General features: G+C 44.6%; 1 protein-coding gene across 2 annotated transcripts in view; it reads left to right on the top strand.

Annotated features, from left to right (window-relative positions):
- Window positions 1-997: 997 nt before the first annotated feature.
- The window catches only part of OPCML (opioid binding protein/cell adhesion molecule like), a 1,085,685-nt gene continuing 1,063,561 nt past the window's right edge, over window positions 998-23,121 (top strand). Inside the window, exon 1 of one of the 2 annotated variants that reach the window (XM_053928731.1) lies at window positions 998-1,248. Coding sequence is in view for 1 of the 2 variants with exons in the window: in XM_053928729.1 (XP_053784704.1) it covers window positions 1,188-1,248 (61 nt within the window). In the remaining variant the exon portion in view is untranslated. The remainder of the gene's footprint in view (window positions 1,249-23,121) is intronic. The other variant, XM_053928729.1, reaches the window with a different exon arrangement.

Genomic DNA, 23,121 nt, shown 5'->3' with positions numbered 1-23,121 from the left:
GTCCAGTCCCTGCTCTAACACCTAATGCTGTTCTTACCACAGAACCTTCCAGTTCAGCAGATACATTAGGGAAAGCCTTTACTCACCAGGCCAAGTATACCACTCACAAGCACGCTTTCAGGAGAGCTGCAGGCCTTTTGTAGAACCGGTGTCGAAAAGAAGAAAGTTCTGGGGTGCGTCACACTCAGAAATACTGTTCATACAAACTGCTACTCCAGAGGAAGGGACAGACTGGACTGTGATGAGGCAGAAAAACGCAAGGCAGAAAGCCACAGGTAGGTATCCTTCCACGGCCTTCTCTCTTGAAGGTTTCCGAGGACTTGAGGAAGTTTCCTTCTCCTTGAGACCTAATCTGACTATTTCCCTGCCTTTGCTCTCATCATCACAATTGTTGGGCTTCTATAGCCTTTTGCCTTTGTCGAGTTTCAGAATGCTCTAATTGTGGGGAGCGGCCGATTCTCTTTGCATCCGTGGTGAAAAAGCCCTAATGCACCCATCTTCCTGCTGAGGAAACGGAATTTCCTCCAAGGGCTCTGAATGGCGGGGGCGGGAATCAGGGTGCACATTTAAATGTCTGAGTGTCCCTTTGGGGTTGGCTCCTGCTGCCTCCCGGTCTGGACTAGGAAGAAAGAGCAGAGCTAAGAAATTCTCCTGAACTTTGGTCGCATTGGCTTTCGTGTGTGCGCCCTGCGCCCTGCCTGCTTGGGGGAAGGTCTGTACCAACACTTCCAGCCCCCTTCTCACCGCTGTGCAAGGCGCTGGTGTGTGCCCACAGAAGCCACACGCCGGCACACGTACAGAGGTACCAGTGCACACTGCCGTGCTCAGGTTGAGTGGCGAGGAAGGGACAAGCTTCAACTACCCTCTGAGTGGAGCCTCCCAAATAGGAAAGTCTCCGGGTGACGCTCAGGAGAGTGGAGCCAATGCGTGCCTAGGAGGAGGGCTGCTCTGAGCCCTTACAGATTGGAGCCCAGTTGTGTGTATGTGAAAGAAAAAAAACCAGAGACGCTGCCTGCCTGCTCCCATCTCGGGCGCGCTCTCTCCTGCTCCCTCTCTCTTTTGCTCTCTCCCTCCCTTTGCAAACATTGGATTTAAACCTGCTCAGAATTCAGCACAGAGGAAGGCAGCAGCCGTAGCAGCAGCAGAAGCAGTAGCAAGCCCAGCAGCCGAGACTCCGCAGCCTCAAGATGTACCACCCTGCCTGCTGGATCGTCTTCTCCGCGACAACCGCCCTGCTCTTCATCCCAGGTACTGGACAAGGGCTTCTCTATTCCTGGGCCGATTTTGAGGTGTTAGAACCGGAGACGAAGGGAAGGAAGGAGAGCCCGGGGGGAGAGAGGGAGTGTGAGCTGCATGCGAGGGGCAGAGGTGGGCTTGCCGTGTGCACGCGCGCACAATCCGCTCGCTCACTCACACGCACGCAGATGCTTGCAGCACGGGATTTGCTCTGGTGCCGGCAATGCGATCTGGTGAGCTGGGTTCGAGATCTGCACTGTGCTGTGAGGCGCTGCTGTTTCGGTGCAGGGCACCGGCTGGCGTTAACCAGTTGTGGTCCCAGGGGTAGGAGAAGAGGGGTGTCAACTCCCAATCAGAAATCCTTCTCACCACTTACGTTGAGACCTGCAGGAGAGATGGGGCATCCTTATTTCTCAGTCGTGGTCTCTCAGTGCCAGTCTCTATCTCTGCACCTCCCGATGTCTCTGGGGTTCCCCCCCCCCCCGCCCCGTCTCTTCCTGTGTCTTTTCTCTCTCCCTCCTCTCCCTCTCCCCTCTGTCCTCTCTCCCTCTCTTCCTCCTTCAGACCCTTCACTCCCTTACTCTCACTTCAGCTCCTTTCTCTCGCCTCCCTTCTCCTCTGCTCCCGAATTTCTGGTTTGAACACAGTCCTTCTTCCGCCTTTCATTCTTTTGCTATCACTCCGCCAAATGGGAAGATTATGCTTTTGAAATTCGGAAGACTCTCAGTTTCTCTCTCTTACTCACATGGGAAACGGGAATTTCCCTTGACAGGATCTGAAATGTTCAGTCAGAAGGAAGGCGGGGGAATCTGGCTTCACCTGATTCTGTTCAGCACCTTCCCTACCTTAGCTGATGATTTCACTGTGATCTTACCTATCACAGCAGTTCCTTGTTTGGGGGATCCAAACCTGCAGTGACACAGGTGAGATGCTGCAGTCCTACCAGAATAAGCTCAGTGGAAGTGTTGCAAAACCCAACACGTTTTAATAGATTTGATAATTGCACGCCTGTCGTTCTCAAGACGTCCACTGAATGCCTGCAGGCATCCTTCACACAGTGCTGGAGGGGCTGGGGTCTGCCTGCCAAGGGTTTAGGAAGCATCAGAGGGTCTGTGAGGTTTCCATACTAAACCCAGCCCCGGAAAAATTCTCTTCTTCTTTTTCCAAAACTGAGATCTATTAATTTGGTTAAACGTTATCTTAAACCTAAAATGTTTATATATATATATATATGGCATAAGTACTAAGATTCTTAAATCTTACATATCCTGATATAGGTAAAACACGAAATTTACATTTTTATATTCAAATCATTTCGTTTTTTGTTTGTTTTTGTTTTTAGGAACATAAAGCCCTAAGTATTTGTAAGCTACCAAAGTGAAACCAGAGAAATGGGAGTTTACTGGGGAGAAAATATATGAAAAAAGAAGAAATCCATTGTATAATGTTTTATAATGCTTTTTAAAAATTGTACGTTTTCTAACAGAGATGGGCTTTGCATAACCATGTTCCCAGATGTTTGTTTTAGGCTGGGAAGTTCAGAGTGGGGGGATTGCTGTTGTTCCTTCAGATTCCAGCCTGGGAGGGGGTTTCAGCCTGACAGCGCTCAGTGGGGAAGGAAGAGGAGGCGTCAAACACTCATTTCCTGCTCCAGCCTGTAGAGGGAGCCAGGTAGACGTTTTGGGTCCCTAGGTGTGAGAAGACAAACTCTGATTTGTGCAAGTCCCCAGCCTGTGAGGCAGTTCCTGGGGCCTCCTAGCCCCTAATTTCTCTCCCTTCACTGTTCTGGGCACAGGTGAGTAAAAGAATGGAGATCAGAATTCCCACCCCAAGGGGTGCTGGCTGTATTTGCTTTCCCCATAGCAGGAACCAGAAGATTACACTTCAGAGGAGGAGGGGAGTGAGTCCCAGGCAGCTGGAGCTGCATTGCAGTGCACCCTGAAGCAAGCCAACCATCGGAGTGCTACCTCCCTGTAGAGTTCCCATGGCCCCCAAAGCCACAGCTCCACTCCTTGGGTGAGGAGCACTGACCCTGCTTGTGAGACAAGCATCCATCGCTAAAGCCAGCTGGGTCCCAGGGAATGACCTCAGTTTGGGAGCCAGTCAGCTCTCACCCAAATAAAGCGTTTCATGTGAGGAGGGAAGGCGGGCCACTAGTGTGACCTGCTCTGAGGACCATGCTTCATGCTCATCGGGCCAGGAGCCTGGCCTCAGAGATGTGGAGAGGGGAGGAGGAAAAGTTGCCCTCGAGAGATGTGCCTTGAGAGAAGGAAAACATCACTTCATGAAGGGTTCTCATGAGAAAGGGCACCTGGCTGAATCCACAGTTCTGATGAGTTGCAAATCTGATGAGTTCTGATGACTTACTTGTGACTTCTCCTTCCTCACTTATTTTACTTTATCATGTTTTTAGACTTTTTCCTCTTTGTTCCAAATGGTGCTTTTTCTCTCATCTCGGTCAACACCAGCTCATTACCCCTTAACTTTCTCTGCATCTAAAGACAGAGGCTAATGTAATAATGAAACCCTGACCTGGTTAGGCCTTGATGCCATTTTATTCTGCAGCTTTCTGTGTCTTGGTAAAACATGTTTTCATCCCAGAATAATTTTAAGGCTAATGTTGTTGTCGCCTGGTGCCTTCCATGGGGAGAGTGATGGTCATGAAGTGCTTTACTACACAGGCTCTCTGAGATGGGAAAGACAGTAACAAGTGGAAACGGTAATGAGCCCACACCCAAGATGGGGAAAGGGCCTCTCTTGACAATTTAATTGTCACGCCAGGGCTTACGACACTCTTGCAGCCCTGACCACCAGCATTGGGGTGCTCTTGCTGTCCTAGGTAGGAGGAGCCTTTTCAACCTTGGGTCTGGGGGCTTTGTGGGAAGATGAGTAGAAATGGTGAAACAAGCCTGGAGAAGCAGGAAGTGAAGGCTGCTGGACATTTGTACCAGACTCCCCCCAGGGAGGCGGTAAATTAAAAGACAGCCTTCTACCCCTGTTACAGACATCCCAGGTCTTTCTGACACACTCTAAAATCCTGCCCATGGCCTACAGCATTCAAATGGAGACCCATCTTCTGCCTGCCTTTTCTCCTTCATCTCTGAGAAAGGGTGGGGGCAGTGACATGAGGGTGGGTGAGGGAGTGTTGTCTCTTTAATAGACAAGGCTCAGTTCCTGAAGCACAGCCCTGCAACCGTCATCAGGCCAGCTCACCACCAGGGGCATTGAGTCTCCAACCTCTCGTCCAGGTCATTATCCCTGTCCTCAGCGCCTCCTTCTGTGTCTCCTCCTGTCTGGGACTCTCACCAGGCAGTTAACTGAGAAGATCCCCATATACCTGTCCTGTGCACAGACCTGTGAGTCTACATCCACAGTCACAGCCAGATCTCCCATTTCTTACTCTGGCTTTGCACCGTAAAACCCTGGACTTGGACAGAGAATTCTATAGGATTTTTAGAGCTATAGGATTTTTTCTTCCCCAGCACATACCTGCCCACAGCTTCCTTCAGGGAAGTGCCCTGGGCTGTGGGGTCCTTAGGCTGGATGCTTGGCTTTGGGGTGAGACCCCAGGGGAGGGCTCCATAGCCAAGTGTCCATGAATTCCTTTTCCCCACCCTTTTCTCCTCACCAGCAGTGTGGAGGAACCTGCTAAGATTGCCTGATTTGCAGGAGGGATCAAATAGGAGAATCATTCTCCGTTGGGAAAATCCTAGCCCTAGACTGACTATAAAAGAGATGTGAACAAGGACTGAGAGTCTAGTTATGACCAAGACCTCATCATCCCTCTGCCATTCACAGAATTGTGCCCCCTACCACCAGTCTCCAAGCTGTCCTATGGCCCTCAATTCCTTAAAAATGATAGACGCGTTAATAAGGTCAGACCAGATCCTGCCAGCACTCAACATTGGCCTGGCAGCGACAGGCAACCAAAAAGGACATAGGTGTTGCTGCCTCATAGAGATGCTTTTTCCATAGCCTGGAGCCAGGAGGCCTTGCTCAATCTGAGATTAACCAGAGGTCCTGATGGCTCAAGGTTCTCTTGTATTGCTTCAGTCCTGTCTGCCTGTGTGCGTTCTCATTCTTAGCACCCTCTGCCACATCCTGTCACCTGGGAAATTACAGGAGAGTCCTTAAGTACCGATAGTTAGCACTTGCTTGAGTTTGCTATGTAGTAGCTCTGGGCCTCTTACACCCGCCACTGGGAACTATACCTCAAAGCTGTGCCAGAGCTTCATGGGGCAGGGTGCCCTTCCCATGAGGTGGGACTTCCCCAAGCCTCTGAGTGCTGAGAACAGGGAACTGAGACTCTGAGTAGGAGGTCTCTGCGGTTGTGTAGCTGAAGGTATTCTCTGGGTCTCAGTCTACCACTCTGTAAGATGGGTTCCAGTGATGTATTCTCCATGTTTCCAATTGGACAGCATAGGTGAGATGATAACAAGATAAACATTTATGAGTTTTTAACTCATAAAATAACTCATCCTGGTCTGCTAATAATAGGGCAAAAAGAGAAGAGAAAGGGAGAGGACATTTCTTATTGTTGGAGGAGGAGGGAGACAAGGCAGGACCATCCTGACTCATATGTATTTGTCATAGCGAGGAAAACTTGCTGAACACAGTCCTCCATTTATTTATTCAACAAGACTACATATCATATAGATACTGATTAAAGAAAATACATTAAGTAAGATATCATCCTGTCTCAAGAAATCTAGATCCAGTAAAACAGGAAATTCTTCAATGTTTTTCTGTTTTTGGACCCCCAATGAAATATGCCTGTTAATTTGGAGCTTCTTGGGCCTTGGTTTCTTGGTGTAGAAAATGAGGGCATCAGACATGGCCCCATGGGTCTCCCGAATATTGCTTTGCAGTTTCTTTGGTGGGGTGCTATGTACATAGATGTGTGCATCGGCCTTGGACAGTTGGTGCTCTGGGAGCCGTCTCACCTTTGGTGTATAGGCTATGGTTCTCCTGTCCCCAGCTCACTGGATAGGAACCTGTGGACTGCTACTGCCTGAGCTAGGGAGAAGGGAGAGGTTGAAAGTAAGCCTAGCTATTCTCGTCAGTGAACTCAAGTGTCAACCCCCAGATGGCCCATGGCTGCTGACAAACCAGGCTGTCAGCAGCAGTGGCCATTAGCACTTCTGGAAGCTGAGTGGCACCTTCCAGACATGAGGAGCTTGGCGGGCACTGGGAGGAAGGAGACAGTCTGGCATCACCTTGGGGAAGCTTGACTCTTCCACTCCTTCTGACCCTGCTAAAGGTGCCAAGTCTTGGCCCTGCAGACTTTTGTGCCTCTAGCCTTTGTATGCTGTTGATAGGCGACTGAGAACTAGACTTTGCTTCTAAATCTGTGAGGCCTTGGTTGTCTCTGCCTTTCCTTGAAGGGCAAGGAGGTGGTTACACAGTGGAGCCTGGATATTGTTCCATTTGCTAGGCTTCTACACCACTCAAATCTATGCCATGAGAAGGTGGTATCTGCAGGGCTTGAGTCAGGATTGAAGGTTGTTCTGAGGATGGAGCAGAAATAAATTCTATAGCAGAGATAAACCTGCAGATAAACGTGATTACTATGAACCTTCCTGTGTGAATATACCTTCCCTCTCTTCACCCTCCCCCAAACCCATGTCAACACGCGCACTTATGTTTCCAACTCTGAGATTAGCAACTCTCAAAATCACATCCACAGCTTCATAAGGAAAACAAGCCACTTCCTTGTGACTTCCATTCTGGCCTTTCAGAACTCCCTACAGTAGCCTCCAAGCCTTGGCGCTTTCTCTGTGGGCATCCTCAGCAGAGGCCTGCACCGTGCACAACCATGACCATGCAAATGTGAGTGCTTCCCCCTAGTGACACAGAGGTCTTACCTGCCTGCACATCCACAGTAGCCCCCTTACCTGCCTGCACATCCACTTCCCTCCCACCCAGACCCCTTGGTGCTCAGAGGCTGGAGGCTCCCCCGCAGTCTCTAGACTAACTTAATTAACTGTTTGCAAAATGCTTTGAGATACCCCTGGGCAATGTGCTGGGTAAATGCAAAGCATTATCATTATGAAGCAGTCACATTTCCTTTAATGAGCAGAGATACTAGGCAGAGAGACCCTTGGAAGGGCCAAGATGAATCAGGGCAGGCCATTGATGAGGATGCTGCTTGCATGTTCTTGGGAAATGACTCAGTGTGAGTCAGATGGCACACCAAACTCCAACACGGAGAAAAGCAGCAAATATGGCATTTCGAGGGACAGACTCTCTGAAATGGCCTGAATGAACATTCTTGAGCCTTATTACCTAAGCATAAGGAATTTACAAATGCTGTATTATGACTCTCGGGAGTTTATGTAGTGGTTACACTAGTGTCTTGCTTTATGGTTTATTTGGAAGATTATCTTTGGTATCATTTGTTCCCCATCCAGAAACTGTGAGGTAGTCAGGGCACAGGTTACCCAATTCTGATCTGATCTGGTCTATTGTGATATTTTCTTTGTTTAAAACTCTGTGCAGACTTCTCGTTGCCTTTAGAACAGAGTCCAAAGTGCTCAGTGTGGTCCATGGGTCGTGACCTGACCCCTGCTCTCATTTAGCTTCATCTCTCACCTCTCCCCATTCCTGCCTTTTGGTTCTAGTCACTCTGGGCTAGCTCAGCTCCTCAAGGTTTTGAGTGTGATCCTCCCTGAGCATGGGAAATTTTGATTCTCTTTCTTATTGTTCCTGCCTAAACATCTTTTCCATCCTTCAGGGTTTAGCTTAAATTTTGCTTTTCCAGGAGAGCATTTTCAATGTTCTATAGTAGGTTAGGAACACATATGCAATAATAGGTTTTCCTTTCTAACACTGTGAATCCATATATTGTAAAGTAATTCTTTGTTTGAAATTTCTCTTTCTTCTCTAGACTATGGTTCAAAAAGGTAGGGAACACATCTGTTTTGTCCCCCAACAAATTCTCAGGGCCTAGGACAGTGACAGATACAGAACAAATACTCAAAATATATTTGTTGAATGAATGAGTGAATGCCTGAATGAGTGAACAAATGAATGGGTAGCCAGCCAAGGTCACACAAGGGCTAAGTGTCAGCTTACCTATTCTATGATTCTGTTCCATCACATTGAAACCTCAGAGGCACCTGGGACCCTAGGTCTTGGCCTGCCCTTCAGCTTCCTCATCTGCGGAGTGAGGACAGAGAGGCTTGGGGATGTGCTTTGCCAATGGGAGATAAAATGTGCGAAGAATGCTTATAACGATTACTCATTCCAGTGTTCATGCTTGTCAATAAACACCAGCTCCAAGCCACCAACCAAGCGCACATGCAGCAGCTCAAAGCTGGAGCCTCGTGCTTTCGGTTTTCACATCACTTATTGAGACAGACATGCCTGAGAGTGAGAGTCATTCGGTAAATGCAGATGTGGGTCCTGATGTGGGCTATCGGCTTCATACAAACCAAAATTACTCAGCAGATTTAATCAGGGTGTCTCTTGAAGTGGCCCCAATTATTTGAAATTCAGAGTCATTCCTATGGTGCCAGGAAGTACACACCGTACCACTGCAAGGTGCAATTGTGTTGTTGACAAGAGCTAAAATGTTGGGGTAGGGACAGGAAGTGCTAATAGCATAGGAGTGAGTCATGCTTGAGCAACCGATACTTAAATGGGTTGATGTTCCCATGCAAAAGCTAAACGGGGGATCAGCAAGTCAGAAACAATAGAAAAATAATTTTTTCTCAGTTTTGTACCTAGTCACTTTTCATAGTAGCTTATTTCAGAATTGCTATTTCATGCTTGTGGGACTCTGAACAGCAGGGCTCTTGCCTTAGTCATCTGTGAGGACTTTAAGTACCAAGCACATTCAGTTATTAGACATGTTATTTATTGAGTGATTACTATGTGACAAACACTATGTAGGCACTAGAAATGCAATGCTTGAATGAAAATCTTTATGGTCCCTACACTCTTGAAGTTTATTGCCCAGTGGGAGAGACAGGCGTGCCTTAAATAAATACTGATGTAGTTACAAAGTGACAACTAAGATAAGGCTCCTGAAGGAGAGGTCTGTGCTGCCATGATCTCCTATCAGGAGGACTTGATCTTGCCAGGGAGACTGGCAAAATCTTTCCTGTGAAAGTGAAAACTGGGCTGAGGTCTGAAGGATGAAGAGTGGGAATAATCCAGGCCCAAGGGAAGAGACTAGGGGAAGCAGAGTGAATAGAACATTCCAAGGCCACATAGCAGAAAGGATCAGAAGATATTATCCTATTTGGCTGGAGCGTAGAGGAAAGGAGTATGATGCAAAATGGAGCTGGAGGGCTGGGGAGTCAAAAGAAGCAAACAGCTATTGAAACTTGTTATCATTTTGGTTTTTATTCTATAAGTAATGCAACACTATTTGTTGCCAGTGAGGCTCTTAAATGGGGTCATAAGGAAAGCAATCCAGGGATCCACATATGGATATGGTAAGACTTATTGTGGCTGAAATGAAAGATGGCTTTCATTTCAGGTTCCTGATGTCATATCTCTGTCCATCATGCTGTGGAAAAAAAGTCCAGCCTTGTCTTCATCAAGCCCGGTACAAGGGACAAGGTTCAACAGTTGTTTGCCATTCCAAAGCTTAGTTCATGTCTGTCCCCATCTGGCTAGCATAGTCTGTTCCTGGCTGCACTCTGGTTGGTGCTGCATTGCAGTACCCAGACTTGCGCTTGGAGCCGGGCCCCAGGCAGATGCTAGGACCTCGTGGCTGCTATGGAGAGAGAATTTACAAACACACAAGGCAAGTGTGTGTTACCAGGTGAGAGAGAGGTGAGAGAGAGAGAGAGAGCCGCAACGAGCTTCGTTAGGCTTGGATTATGTTATCTCAGGTTTAGGAAGGACCAGACACTTTTTAAAGCTAACCAATCAACTTCCCAATCTTCTGAGAGCTTCTGATGGGTCCTCCCCCAGCCAATCCCTTTCCTAGATCTTCCAGGGTTCTGTGTCCTTTATCTAATCAGATCCTTTTCCTAGGCTAGGCTGACAGGCCTTCATGATTTCCATCTTGGTTCCTACTGTGCATGTCTCATAGTTGAAACACCTCCTTCTTCATTGTTTTTTTCTCCCCCACCCTGTATTCTGAACAAACAGACTGGTTCTACCCTGGAGAGATTGGAAGTCTGGATTTTCCTCCCTGCACAGGTGAGGGAGTGGTGCTAATCCCCTCGACAGGGCAATGCTGTGATCTTCTGGGGAGCCTGTAAATGCTGCAACTTCCCAGCAAAGCAGGCCCAGTGTCTGATTCAGCTACTCAGTCCATTAGTCTCAATAATATCTGATTCCCTTTGCTTCCTTCCTTTATTAATATCTAGCTACCTACACTAACACCTTGAGGATATACATGTGGGATAAGGATCCTGAGTTCAATTTTTAAATCTTATTCTTGTTACAGTTTGTGAAAGGATCGGAGGCAAGTGAACCTGGAAGAGATAGGCCAGCTGGGAGGCAGTCAGATGGGAACCAAATGGAGGTGGTTGAAACAGAGAGACCTTGACCACTTAAGAGCCTGCACAAGGGTGTCGTAGGTGCACCATACATGACTGAAGAATCTGAATCCAAAAATAAACCCACAATTAGCATTACAGCCATTTAGAAAGCATTGAGAAGACTATCTGTCTTCAAAAAAGAAATCTTCATTATTTTCAGTTTAGGTGTAATCTTGCCCTAAAACAAGGAATAATTTGTTTTTAGAAATCGCAGAGGTTTTTGAAGTCTGATAATCTCAGTTCCTTAACTGGTGTTCTCTCAGGGTCTAACACGGGAGCTTAAAATTGCATCACTCAAATTCCCAATCTATCAAAAAGATTGCAAAGAGCTCTAGTTGTGTTTTCTTCTGGATCCTGCCCATGATTGTTTCTTCCTGGAAGAAAACAGGCATTTTAAAGAAGCTTTGATTGCACTCTAGAGTCATTTGTGGATATCAAGATGTAGCCAATATTATCGTGATGATATAAAAGCATGCACGGCCTCCCCTCAAAGTCTACTGCCTACATAAATTACATTAATTTATTTAGAAAAGTAGAGGTCCCTGGAACTGAAAGGAACCATGAAGATTGTCTAGTCCATTTCTTTCTTCTAATAAATGAGGACATGGAGGCAAAGGGAGTCCAAGAATCTTATCCAAGGTCACATAGTCAGAGAGTGACCAAGACAACTTTTGAATAGAGTTTTCAATAACCTTGGTTCATAGCCTTTCTGGTGACATTTCAGCATGAAAGTGAAAGGCTGAGCTAAACTTTGTCCACTGGCCTGGGACCCTATTGGAAAATGAATTTGTAACCTTGGCCACTACTCTGTTTCTCTGAAGCTCTCTGATCTTAGTGGACAAAGAGCATTGTAGAACAGGGTAACTCCATGATATCTTTTGCCCAAGCTTTAAGGTAACAAGTCAAAAAACAAAAGAGAAGCCTGTTTTTTGCAGAGGCATTCTCATATTCTGTATGACCTTGGTACCTGAACTGGGACACTTCTAGAAAACAGTGGTTTCTTGATCTGCAGAAGGAATGCTCAGAGTAGTACCATATCAAATTCTGGATATGTGTTAATCTGACTTGTTTGGTCTATACACTGTGAAAGGCATCATCAAAACATCTATTTTAAATTTTTGGGGTCTTGGCTCTACACTGAGAATGCTGTAATCTCTATATTGATGGCTCATGAGTAAATGGTGATTACAGTGTACAAAGTACATCCATGTACATTGTAACTATCTGTGTATTAGTGAAAGAAAGAGCCAAAAGAGGTCTTCTCACTTCCCCAGTCCTACCATCACCACCCACTGCCTTCACAATTGTCAGCTTGAGCATGGGCACAATTAAAACAATAGGCCCAAACCAGCTACAGAAAAATTCAGAATGGAATGTAATAGTTCAGATTCAGACATGCCGGAACATATGATCAAGGGTGGATGCAGTGATTGATACATATCTATATATCTATATCTATCTATATTTATATCTATGTATCTACGTGTCTATGTATCTATCTATGTATCTATCTATCTATCTATCTATCATCTATCTATCTATATGATGGTGGGATTGCTGAGACATGGCAGTGGTGGGGCCAAGTACCAATGGACATTTCTGTTCCTAGGAAGACAAGCCTAAGAAAGCCCTTGGCTTCTTTGAGTAAGTTGCTGTTGTTCTTCTGAAAAACCTGGTGCCAAGGGATTTCCTGCACTCCTCAAAGGAAGGAGAATGTTGGAAGAGAGATGTGGAAGATGGAAATAGCCCATCAGCCTACAGGCTCCAGGAGAAGCTGGAGTTTCCTTGGGAGCCCCCTAGCTTTATCCTATGGAGAAGTGAGTGCCCAGTCTTATTTTGGCACCGGTGTGTATGCCTTTTTGGGTGAGTCCCAGCTGGGGAGAATGATGAAAGCTATCAGGAGTCTGCATCTTTCCTGATGGGCCTCACCCTCCTCTTGTTTGGGGCATAGTCCTGGGAGTAAAAGGGCCCTCCCTTACAACTGCCACAATTTAGGCCCCACAATGTCCATGAATATTGGACCACTTCTTTATTATGACCTAGACAACTGTTTCTTTACTTCTATTATTTAAATCATTTATTTTAAAAGTGGACAATTAGCTCTTCTGCCATCATTGTGGGAGAGTAAAAAGCATGGACCTAGTAAGCCTTTGGCTTTGCCTCTGTACTTGGGAACTGACAAGTGGTGCAACCTTTCTGATACACTTACTCTTTGTAAATTAGGGGAAAAGAACTGTTTTACCTACTTCCCAGGGCAGCCATAAAGGTCATACGAGATACATGATAGATATACCCTCTCGAGAGGTCTACAGTTCCAGGTGGCCAGGTCTTATTGCATCACATGGGTTGGCCACTTCTGTCCCAGTATTTCTCTCTTATTTTTCTGTGTCAACCTCCTCACTCCTGATTCCCTTGCTTTCTCTGACTATCATGGGTTATGGTTATAATTAGCAGTGGAACATATAACAAAGTACCTGTGACAATTGGAGTAGAAGGCCTATTTCAGGTAACTCCTGCACTCACTCCCCTAAGCTTGAAGCAATGTTTGTTTGGTTTCTGTTTTTCCCATTGAGAGTCCTGGTAAGTGACTCATGTTTCCCCAGAGGAGCTACTTTGGACTGGACAAGCACGTGGACTCTGCATTTTGGGTTAGGATGAAAGAGACTCAGATGGGGTAGGGAAGAACTCCAGTATGGAGCCTTAAGTCAGGCAAAAAGAACTCTTCATCTCTAAGAGTGCCTGGCTTACTCTCACTACAAAATGTAGAATTTTAGGGAGCAATATGTATATGGAGAAGATAATTTTGTGGAAAGAGGGGTCCTCCTTGGCTCTCCTGAGGACATGCAAGAGAGGGGACTGACTAATTTATTTCCATATGGGCTGCCTATTGAGTTCCTAGAGATTATACTCTTTATCTAGGTCCAAGGGGAAACTATATATAGTACCTTACGTCACTACAAACCTCTGTGTCCTATGAGTGCTGAATCCAGAATGAGATCATTGATTCAGTGGTGCGCTTGGGTGGTTCAAAGAGAGTAATTTGCAGGGTCACACACCTGTCTTGTACCCTACCCTAATACAACCTGCTCAGTTTCTTAGTAGCCTCAGAAACAGACCCAGCCTGAGTAGAGATGGTGAGTGGGCAGGCCCACAGTTCTGAAAGGGGCCCTGAGACCAAGAACCTCCCAAGCACACTGTGCTGGGTAAGAGCCTTTCTGGGCTATCTTTTGAGTAGCTAAAGCCTGTGGGCATTGACTATAAGCGGGGTCTTTGGAGTGGAGTAGAGTAGACCTTGCTTATTCCTGAGCTTCATACTGAGTCTTTGTCTTGTCTGAAGTGGGGTGGGGAACTGCTGAAGCTCCCCTTTGGAATTAGAACACTCATTTTTTTAAATTCAGATTTTATTATATATAAAAGTCTATGGGCCCAGCTTTAGATGGGCAGACTCTCAGAGAGGTAGGGCTTCAACATCTAGCATTGATCTTGAACTGCTCAGCTCCCCATTCCCAACCCCAGTTCTTATTCATATGCATCAAAAGCTGTATTGATGAGGTCAAGTTCCATAAAAACAGTGGGTGCTTCTTTGGATGCCAGAACAGAGTATGGAGTCAGATTTGCCTGGCAGATGCATTTGCTTGAAGATTAGAGGTGCAGAGAGACCATTGGCATTTCCACCAGGTTAATCTTCTAGAAGCACTATTGAAATCTATGTGCCTGGGAAGACACATAGAGGGTTTTTGGTAGCAAAATCATATTTTATGCTGTTGTTGAGCAGAAGTAATGGAAGAGATTTCAGGAGAAAAAAAGAAAAATCAATTACACTATAGCCTCCCTTCCCCCCTTGTAAATGCATCCTACATTCTCTATCCCTCTTTATTTTCAGTTTCTAATGACTGTATTTTTCTGCTGCTTTTTGATGGTGACGTCTGGTAACAGAGTGGTTGCAATAGATTTTTCAGTAAAGTCGAAGCTCTTCAGTTTAGCTTGTCCTTCTGTTACGGCTTCCAGATGTTGCCTGTAGGGCTTGGTTCTCCATCAACAGATCTCTCATTTAGGTCTGTGATTGGACTTTATTTTGCTCAATGAAATAGTTACATAAGAAGTGTCTTAGGTACTCTCTCCAAATTCCTTGAGATTTCCTCTTTTGTATGGCAATGAACATTTGGTGATGGGGTGTAGAGTCAGTGTGAAACCAGAGAACAAAGACAGAAGACTGAAGGAAAGTTAAGAAGGAATTGGCACTGGGAATGACTGAAAGCCAAAGACAAAGAAGAAGAAAGGTGAAGCACCAGCCACCAGGAAAGAGTGTGCAGGGACAGAGGCAGAGGCAGAGGATGAAGCAGCCACTCGATGAGTAGGACTGTTGATGGGCCAGAGAGGAGGAAGTCTATGTCATGGGCATGTTCTTGCCTTGGAGCAGAGTGCTTCCCCAGTGCTAAGTGGGGTCTAGAGGCTTTCAAAGATTGTCACTCACTGGGACAAAAACCTCTGTGGGTAGACCCCTGCCCACGGCACCAGAGGGCAAGGCATGCAACTCAGGAAACATTAAAAACCTTAAGAAGAAGCACAGGCATCCTGGTATGTATAACAATTGCCTGACCTCCAGCCTGCCCCTGTTTACCACCCACCCACAGCCACACATCACCCCCTACCCCTTTTCTTGATTATCCATTTTTGCCAGTAAGTTAATCACCCCTTTTCTTCATTAATTACTTTTTGATTTTGTCCAGAGCCCTGTAGGTTTGTGTGTAGTTAAGTGGGAGGAAATCTCTCCCTCACTCCCTTGAAAAAGTAGTATTTGTTGCTTTTGAAGGTTGCCTGTAACATCAGGAGCAAAAATGTCATAGGACTCCACTGTGGAGTGATAAGAAAAGTACTGCTTCCTAGACCTTATGGTCTTCCCATCACAGGATATCAGAGATGGAAGCAAACTTAAGAGTTTTTTAGTCTTCGTTGCCAGTATGATAGATGGTGCTCAGCCAGACAGACATTCTTAATTTTTCCTTCCCTGCACACACACGTGGCCACAGATACTCCTTTAAAGAAGCTGCCGTAGTTACTCATTTACTCATCACTTTGGCTAGGAAAATTGCCCAATCCCCAACTTCCCTTCTCCAGGAGTACCTTACCCTTGCTGGGGATGCTCCTCTTGTTGAGTTTTCTCTCTGTTGCTATTTGGACTCTTACTCTGATGGCTTTGCTCAAGAGTTTGCCCACCTTTCGTTTGTTTTCTTCCCTCACAGATGATGCCTCTCGGGTCACTTTCTGCAGCTGCCTGTAGTTTTCTGTTTGTGTTGCTCACATCTCACAGGTTCTGTGGCAGTTAAATGGGAGCCTATCCCCACTTCCTGACCCGAACTATACTTTATCAACCAGGGTGGTTCCACCTGCACTTGTTTTATACAATTATTTTTCACTATTAAAAAATTAAACATTTTTTGTTTTGAAGTATGTAAGAATAATGTATTTATTTATGCAGAAATGATGTCACTACACACATATGATGACAAAAAGGATAAAATGTACATAAATGCAAATAGTAATTACACTATTTCTTTTGTTCACATCACTATACTTAGAGTGTCCCTGGCAGCAAGCGCCAATCTGAAGACGACTGCACTAGGTCATACCATGCCCTTGGGACTAGATTCCAGACAGAAAAGTCAAATTGGCCTTGGCAAAATTCTCCCAGTGCGTCAGCCCCAGCTGCTTCCCTCTGGGATTTAGCATGGGGATGTGACCTTGGCCACAAACCTCTCTGGATATTGGTACAATATAGTTGCTATGGTAGACTTTATCTTGGAGCAGCTGTAATGTCCTTCAGCAATGGTTTTTGTGTTTTGTGGGGGGTGGTGGTAAAAATGAGTAACATGTCAATGGAGACAGACCAGCATCCAGAATATCCTCTTGTTCATTAAAAAAACTGTAGAGAAATAAATGCAAAAACAGTCTTTGGAAGAAGAAAACGCTGAGGATGGGGACCACCCATTCCAACTCTTCATAATTCTTCAAATTCAGATTCTTGCCCTCAGTCTCAGCTCTTCTCCAGGGACCTCCTACCACAGAGACACCGGGGGCCTAGCTCGCCTGAATGAGGAAAAATCCAGGTGAGGTAGGGTTAGAATTTTTCAAAACAGATAGTATTAGGCCATACTAATGGAGATACACAGAAAAGAATTAAAAAAAAAAGGGAAATAGATACATTTTCCTGAATATAGGGATTTTTTAAGTTTGTTTTCTTTTGTTTTTGTTTTTTAGAGGTGACGAAAGCCTCTTTCCAGCATTGGCCCCAAGAAAATGTGTCTCTCAGATCTTTGGCTGTAGGAAATGCAACTTGACCATGTGTCTTAGCCTGTGTCTTCTGAAGTCCACTGCTGGGAGGCCTTTGAGGCCACATTTCACACAGGCTGCTATCAGCCAATGACCGAGTGGTCAGGTTTATTCTTGGAGACATGGTCTCCTCTGATGAATATCTTTGACTTGAGGCTTCCCAAGGGCCTTGTCAAGCTTTCTTCAGAACTGTGCTATGTTCTCTGTTTCCAGCCAGCCTTCTTGCAGGCTTCCCTCTCATCCTTATGGGGGTTCAAACTGATGTAACCCTGAACTGGGTTTTCTAGACTTTTCCCTGACTTTCTCTCACAAATGGTTCCCCTAATACATGACTTGCATATTTAATCCTGTCTTGATGTCTGATTCTTAGAAGACCCAGGATAACTCAGTGTTGCCGGGCTAACAGTAGGCATGGAAACCAATGTTTTACTCAACATTTTAACCCTTTCTAGTTTGATGTTATACTACCCAATTTGTCAAATTGAGCTAGGACTTTAAACAGCACTTTGAGATCTGTGCAGCTTTTAAAACCAGAAGAAACTTGATTTCTTAGACTCTCTGGGCAGAATCCAGGACCCCTGGCCCTTGGAGGCCCTACTCTAACCCTTGTGTAAATGAAACGTTTCTTAAACATGTCCTTCAAAAATCCCAGAAGGCTTTGCCGGGGCTTCTGGGATTTTTTGACTGATCATCAAGGTGTTTCATTTCTCTCTTGACATGGCCTAAATGTATTTGGAAATCCCACCCACCCCTTAATTTATTTCTCATTTTCCTGGTTTGTTATCTGGAGCATATTCACTCTATAGCTCTTAAAGCTGGTTCTACCTTTCAGTGGTCTTCAGCTTTTTATTGTTATGGTTTTGCATTATTTTCTTGAACTTGATTTTTCTAATGTCCCTATGAGTGGGTTGTCTTAATGTTGGTACTGCTGACAGTTTGGACAGGGTCCTTCTTTGTTGTGGGGCTGTCCAGGGCACTGTAGGGTCTTTAGCAGCATCCCAGGCCTCTACCCATCAGATGCCAGTAGCGTCCTTTGAGTTGTGACAACCAAAAATGACTCTGGACATAGACAAATTTTCCTGGGGGTGGGGTGGGGTGGGCAGAGTTGCTCCAAGTTGTGAATCATGGTTCTGTGGTTTTAAATGGTCACTGTGGTATCCTCGCAACCCCTCCAATTTATGTCAGCTGTCTTTCTCCCAGCTAATGAAAGATGGCCTCCCCTTTGTATTCCATGGGCCTGCACTTCCAGTCTATTCTGGTTTCAAATCTGTGAGAAGCAACTGGTTCTCGGTTTATTTATTTCAGTGAAAATTTGGTTTATCTAGAACCTGTGAATCAGGTTATCATATTCACCTTCACCAGGTGCTCTCTGATGAGTACTTTAGGAATAGCTGACAAGAGGAACATACTTAATAACAATAGTGTTAGGCATAATAATAAGTTTGTTCTCTGGAATGATATGTCTGGAATACAACAGATATAAAAACTCTTAAGCCTTAACAATATTATTTCTTTAGCTGAACTGACTCATCAAGCATGCAAACTGTTCAGCAACTTTCCTTTGGGGAAGACTTAGATTTTAGTCTATTAGCTTGAGGGTCATTAGGCCTGGGAGTGAGAGCCCAGGTCAGATTCCTATAGCCAAACACCTAAAACTAAATTAAAATTCAATCTCTAAAAAGACTACAATTATGGCAGTGGAGTTTTGAGATCAATTAAAAGCACTGAGCCAATTTGAAAATAAATGAGTCTCCTATAAGCAAGAAGTGAAAATTGTTCTAAATATTAGAAAGGACTCCCAAGCAAAGTTCTTGGGTTTCTTCTTAATGAAAAGGAGGGACCTTTGGCAAGACATTCAGAGTATCCTATATCTACTCACAATAATTTTGGTAATGGGGAATGCCAAGAGCTCCAGGTGTGGCTAAAGGAAGCAGACACAAGAAAGCTAGAGCAGAGTCTGTAAAAACAACATAGGAATGTTTGATTGATCCTTCTTTTCAGCCCCTTTTGGGGATGTCCTGAAGGCCAAACCATCAAGCTCATATTCAAGAAGTCAATGTTTTAGGGCTCAAAACCTAGGGAGCAGCCAAAAGGTGTCCCTTGTAAGTGACCATTGCGAAAGGGGTGTCTGACAATGATTTGACCAGCCCTGTATCAGCTTCTCTTTTGCATGCATGCCCCTGTGACTCCTACTGCAAACACTGACAATGCTGGAGCTCTAAGGCCTTGCAGATAACAGATGACATGATCCATTACCACAGTTCAGGGATGCCTTTCTTATGGTCTTGACCAGTCTTGAGGCATCTCTTTATCTTGCAGAATGTGTTCTCCAATCCTCTGATTACTGCAGAATCCTTCACAGCCCTAAAGAGGCTTGGTGTGTAAGGACTGACCCTCTGGGATTCTGAATCATATTTTTTTTCCATATTCAGCTGACCCTGTTGGCCTCATTTCTCTGCTGCTGTGTTGTTGACTACAGTAATTTTACAGGCTAAACTGTTAATTTCTGTGATCTAGCTCACTGATTAGGATCTTTTCACGAACCATTATAGGTGTCAAATTCAGTTTAGGTAAAAGCTACTTCATTGTGAAACACCACATATAATGATTAATTCTACAAGGTCATTTGTGCAAGAAGCATCAGTTGAGCACTTTCTTCCTACCAGGCACCAGTAGCTCAGGATAGCAACATGACTAAGCCAAGGTCCCTGTCTTTAAGTGCTTCACTCAGAAGACTCAGTCCCAGAAACACACAAACACATCACAATGGGATTTCTCTGCAGTGTTTTAGTGGACGGTCTTACAAAAGCACAAAGAAGTAAGAAACTAGCTCTCTAGATTTCATCATGGAGGTTTCTCAGAGAACATTTAAGCTGGGCTTTTTGAGGGATGGAAGATCACCTCATGGAGAGGTTGACCAATAATTGCATTAACCAATAAATGCATTGGTGACAGGCGGTTGGATGGGAAATAGGAGATGGAGGGAAAGTGGTGAGAGAGAGGTGGGGGAATAAGCTAAGACATCCTCCAAACTGCTGTATTGAGAAAATGGCAGGGCTTTGTAATCCACACAGCAATGTTCTTACTGTGGTGGGAATTGGGTTTGTATAATTTAAATGTCAGAAAAATGAATGATGGTGCTGGCGAAACCTGAACTCTTAATAATTCCACATGTTTCTAAATGTCTATGTCATGAATGGAGTAAGAGTAGGAGAAACTTGGTTTGTTCTAATTGTTTTGTTTTGAGGCTTCAGACAGTATGGTGCATTTCTCCTCAGATCGTTCCTTTTCTTTTCCTTCAAGACAGACTTGCAATCTCTAGGTCTGTGAATTTCAGAAAGCAGAACAAATAATATTAAAGTACAATATTAAAGTCTTTATGCCTTGAGAGGTTTGTTTTAATTGTAGGGTGTGCTGAAACTTCAAGGTAAAGGTCCATTTAATTACTCACAGAGTTCTTGAAAAATGGGTTGATATGGCTTTTGCTATTTAATTTTTTCATTCAGCACATATGTAGTGAGGATTAAGCACAAATCAAGCACTGTTGTAAAAGTTTAGGATCCATTATCAAATAAGATGAAACAAAGTTTCTGCTTTTAGGAAGCTTGTATACTAGTGGGGGAAATCAGATAATGAACAATAAATATAGTGCACAGGTACATTTTATAGTATGTTAGAGGATTGGAAGTAATATGAAAAAAAGAGAAAAGTTCAGCAGAGCATGGAGACAGATTCTAGGGATGAGAATTGCTATTTTAAACAGGGCATTCTGGATGGGCCTTGTTGAGAAGGGCATAACTGAGCAGAGACATAAAGGGGTGAGGGAGTTTGCCATGAGGATATTAGAGGAAAGGAGCATTCCAGGCAGAAGGACTGGTTAATTTGAACACCCAATGGCATGAGTGGAATCTACCTGGTTTATTCAAGAAATGCCAAAGAGGCAGGTGTGACTCAGGGGAGTAGCACATGGGAAGTAGTAATAGGAGGTACCATCAGAAAGGTAATGGGAATCCAATTTAATTAGTTGTAGAGTCTTCTGTAAGAAGTTTGGCTTTTACTCTGAGTTAGATGAAGAGTTTTGTCAGGTTTCTTCAAAGTTTTAAAAATATTTTTCATAAGAACAACATGGCTTCTCTTTCTTTGAAAGGATCATTCTGGCTGTTGAAGGGTGGAAGCAGGGAGAACAATTAGGGGGCTATTGTCATAATCCAAGTGAATCCAAGCTACAAGGATTGCAGATTGCATATGGGTGAGAGAGAATGGATTAAAAAACAACTCCAATTCTTTAGACCTGAGCATTTAGGAGGATAAAGTGGACATTAACTGCAATTGAAATCTCTGCATGGAAAAGCATTTGGGGAGGAGGGACTGGGAAATTATTCTGAACATGTTGAATCTGATATGTTTATCAGGCATGTAGAATAAGCAGTTGGATAAGTGTGTGTGTGTGGTGGGGGAGGGGGCATGTTATCTTAGCCAGAGATCCACAATTGGAGTTGTTGGCATGTAGATGATATTTAAGGCTACAAGGCTGAATGAGATCATAAAGAGAGGAAATACAGAAAGAAAAACGGAGAACAAGTCCAGACCTCTTTAAAAGAGGTCAGGAAGATGACAACATAGAAGTATGCAGAGTTTATCTATGATAATGTGGGTAGACTTGTCCATAGATCAAGGCAACAACCAATGGGAAAGCAACATGTAGGTGTTGTTAGGCACAAAGTCTCTGATCGCAGGCCATCCCAAACCACTGCAATGTACAGGTAAGGGAACCCAGGTGGTGTTAGTAGAGTACAGGCCCCATTCATGATGCTCTCTTAATTATTTAATGCAAACACATGAAGAGAAGTCCAGTCCAAGACTGGGGGAGGCTAAGTCTATGCCCCAAAATGATTAGCATCAGAAGGGACCTTAAAATCATGTAAGCCAAAGAGCTTGATTTACAAAGGAGGAGATGCACACCTCAAATGTTAACTGATGTAACCAGGTTCACACAGCAACTTGGGAGAGAATCAGGTACAGAAATGAAATCTAGTTGTTCCCATTCCAGTGCACTTTCTTCTTTCCCCTCTTGTTGGTGTTTACTATAGATCATACCAAAGAAATAATATTGTGAGGGTCTGAAAGTCTTTCTTCTCAGCTTGGAATGGCAAGACTTTGAGCCACACACAAAACCATGAGTCTTCCAGGGCATTGGTCCTTGGCTACTCAAACGTGTCTCTGGAAGATCTGTACTTCCTCTTCAGTGACTACCTTAGAGTAGATTGAATGAGTGCACAGGTGCATACCTGCATTTTTAGGGGTGTAAAATTATAAGCAAACTTTTAGCAGAATTCTCCATTTGAGAGCTTCTCCTGTAGTGTGGCTAATGTGTCTGCTTTGGAGACTGAATGTAGGCATGAGGTGGATCCCAATAGTCTTCAAGATGAGGTGCCTCACACAGAAAAGTGTGTGCCTCACACACCTACTATTCAGTAGATGCTTATTAAATATGTATTTTAATGGGTGACACCACCTAGTACAAATATCTCATGAAAGCAGATTGGCTGGAGACCAGGTCCTGCCACAGATTGTGCTGGAAGCTTTGGGAATTAGTGGGCTCATGTCAGCAAAGCCCTGTGAACCCCCTTTCTCATCACTACTGAGTATTTTGGAGTCTCTTCTTACATGCCAAGCTATCTCCTTATATGCCGTGGTGTTGCTAAGTACCCATATGCCCTTGGATACGTCCTTGACCTCTTTGTGAATTTTCTACCTAGAAATAAGATTGGCACTGCTGAGTTAGATCAATGGGAAAAGGTTAATTGAGAGTAGTCATAGAAAGCATTAGAGGATTTAAAGACAATGTCATTATAAATATTGTATGACATTTTCACCACCGCCAAATTTCAGAGAGGGGCCTTGGGTAAGTTAGGAGGGGAGTGTTGAGCATACTAGCTCCCCTCTGTCTGTCCTGTCCTCCTAACTAAATGGTGGTGGGGTAATGGTGAGCAAGAGGTGGGAAGCCCAGTCAGGCTCCACTCCTCACTGTAGTACCTCTATGCTCTTTCCTTGC

Source organism: Desmodus rotundus, chromosome 7, assembly GCF_022682495.2.
Source record: "Desmodus rotundus isolate HL8 chromosome 7, HLdesRot8A.1, whole genome shotgun sequence".
NCBI lineage: Eukaryota > Metazoa > Chordata > Mammalia > Chiroptera > Phyllostomidae > Desmodus > Desmodus rotundus.
Note: the sequence above shows the minus strand (reverse complement) of the source record. Positions and strands in the feature narration are given on the sequence as shown.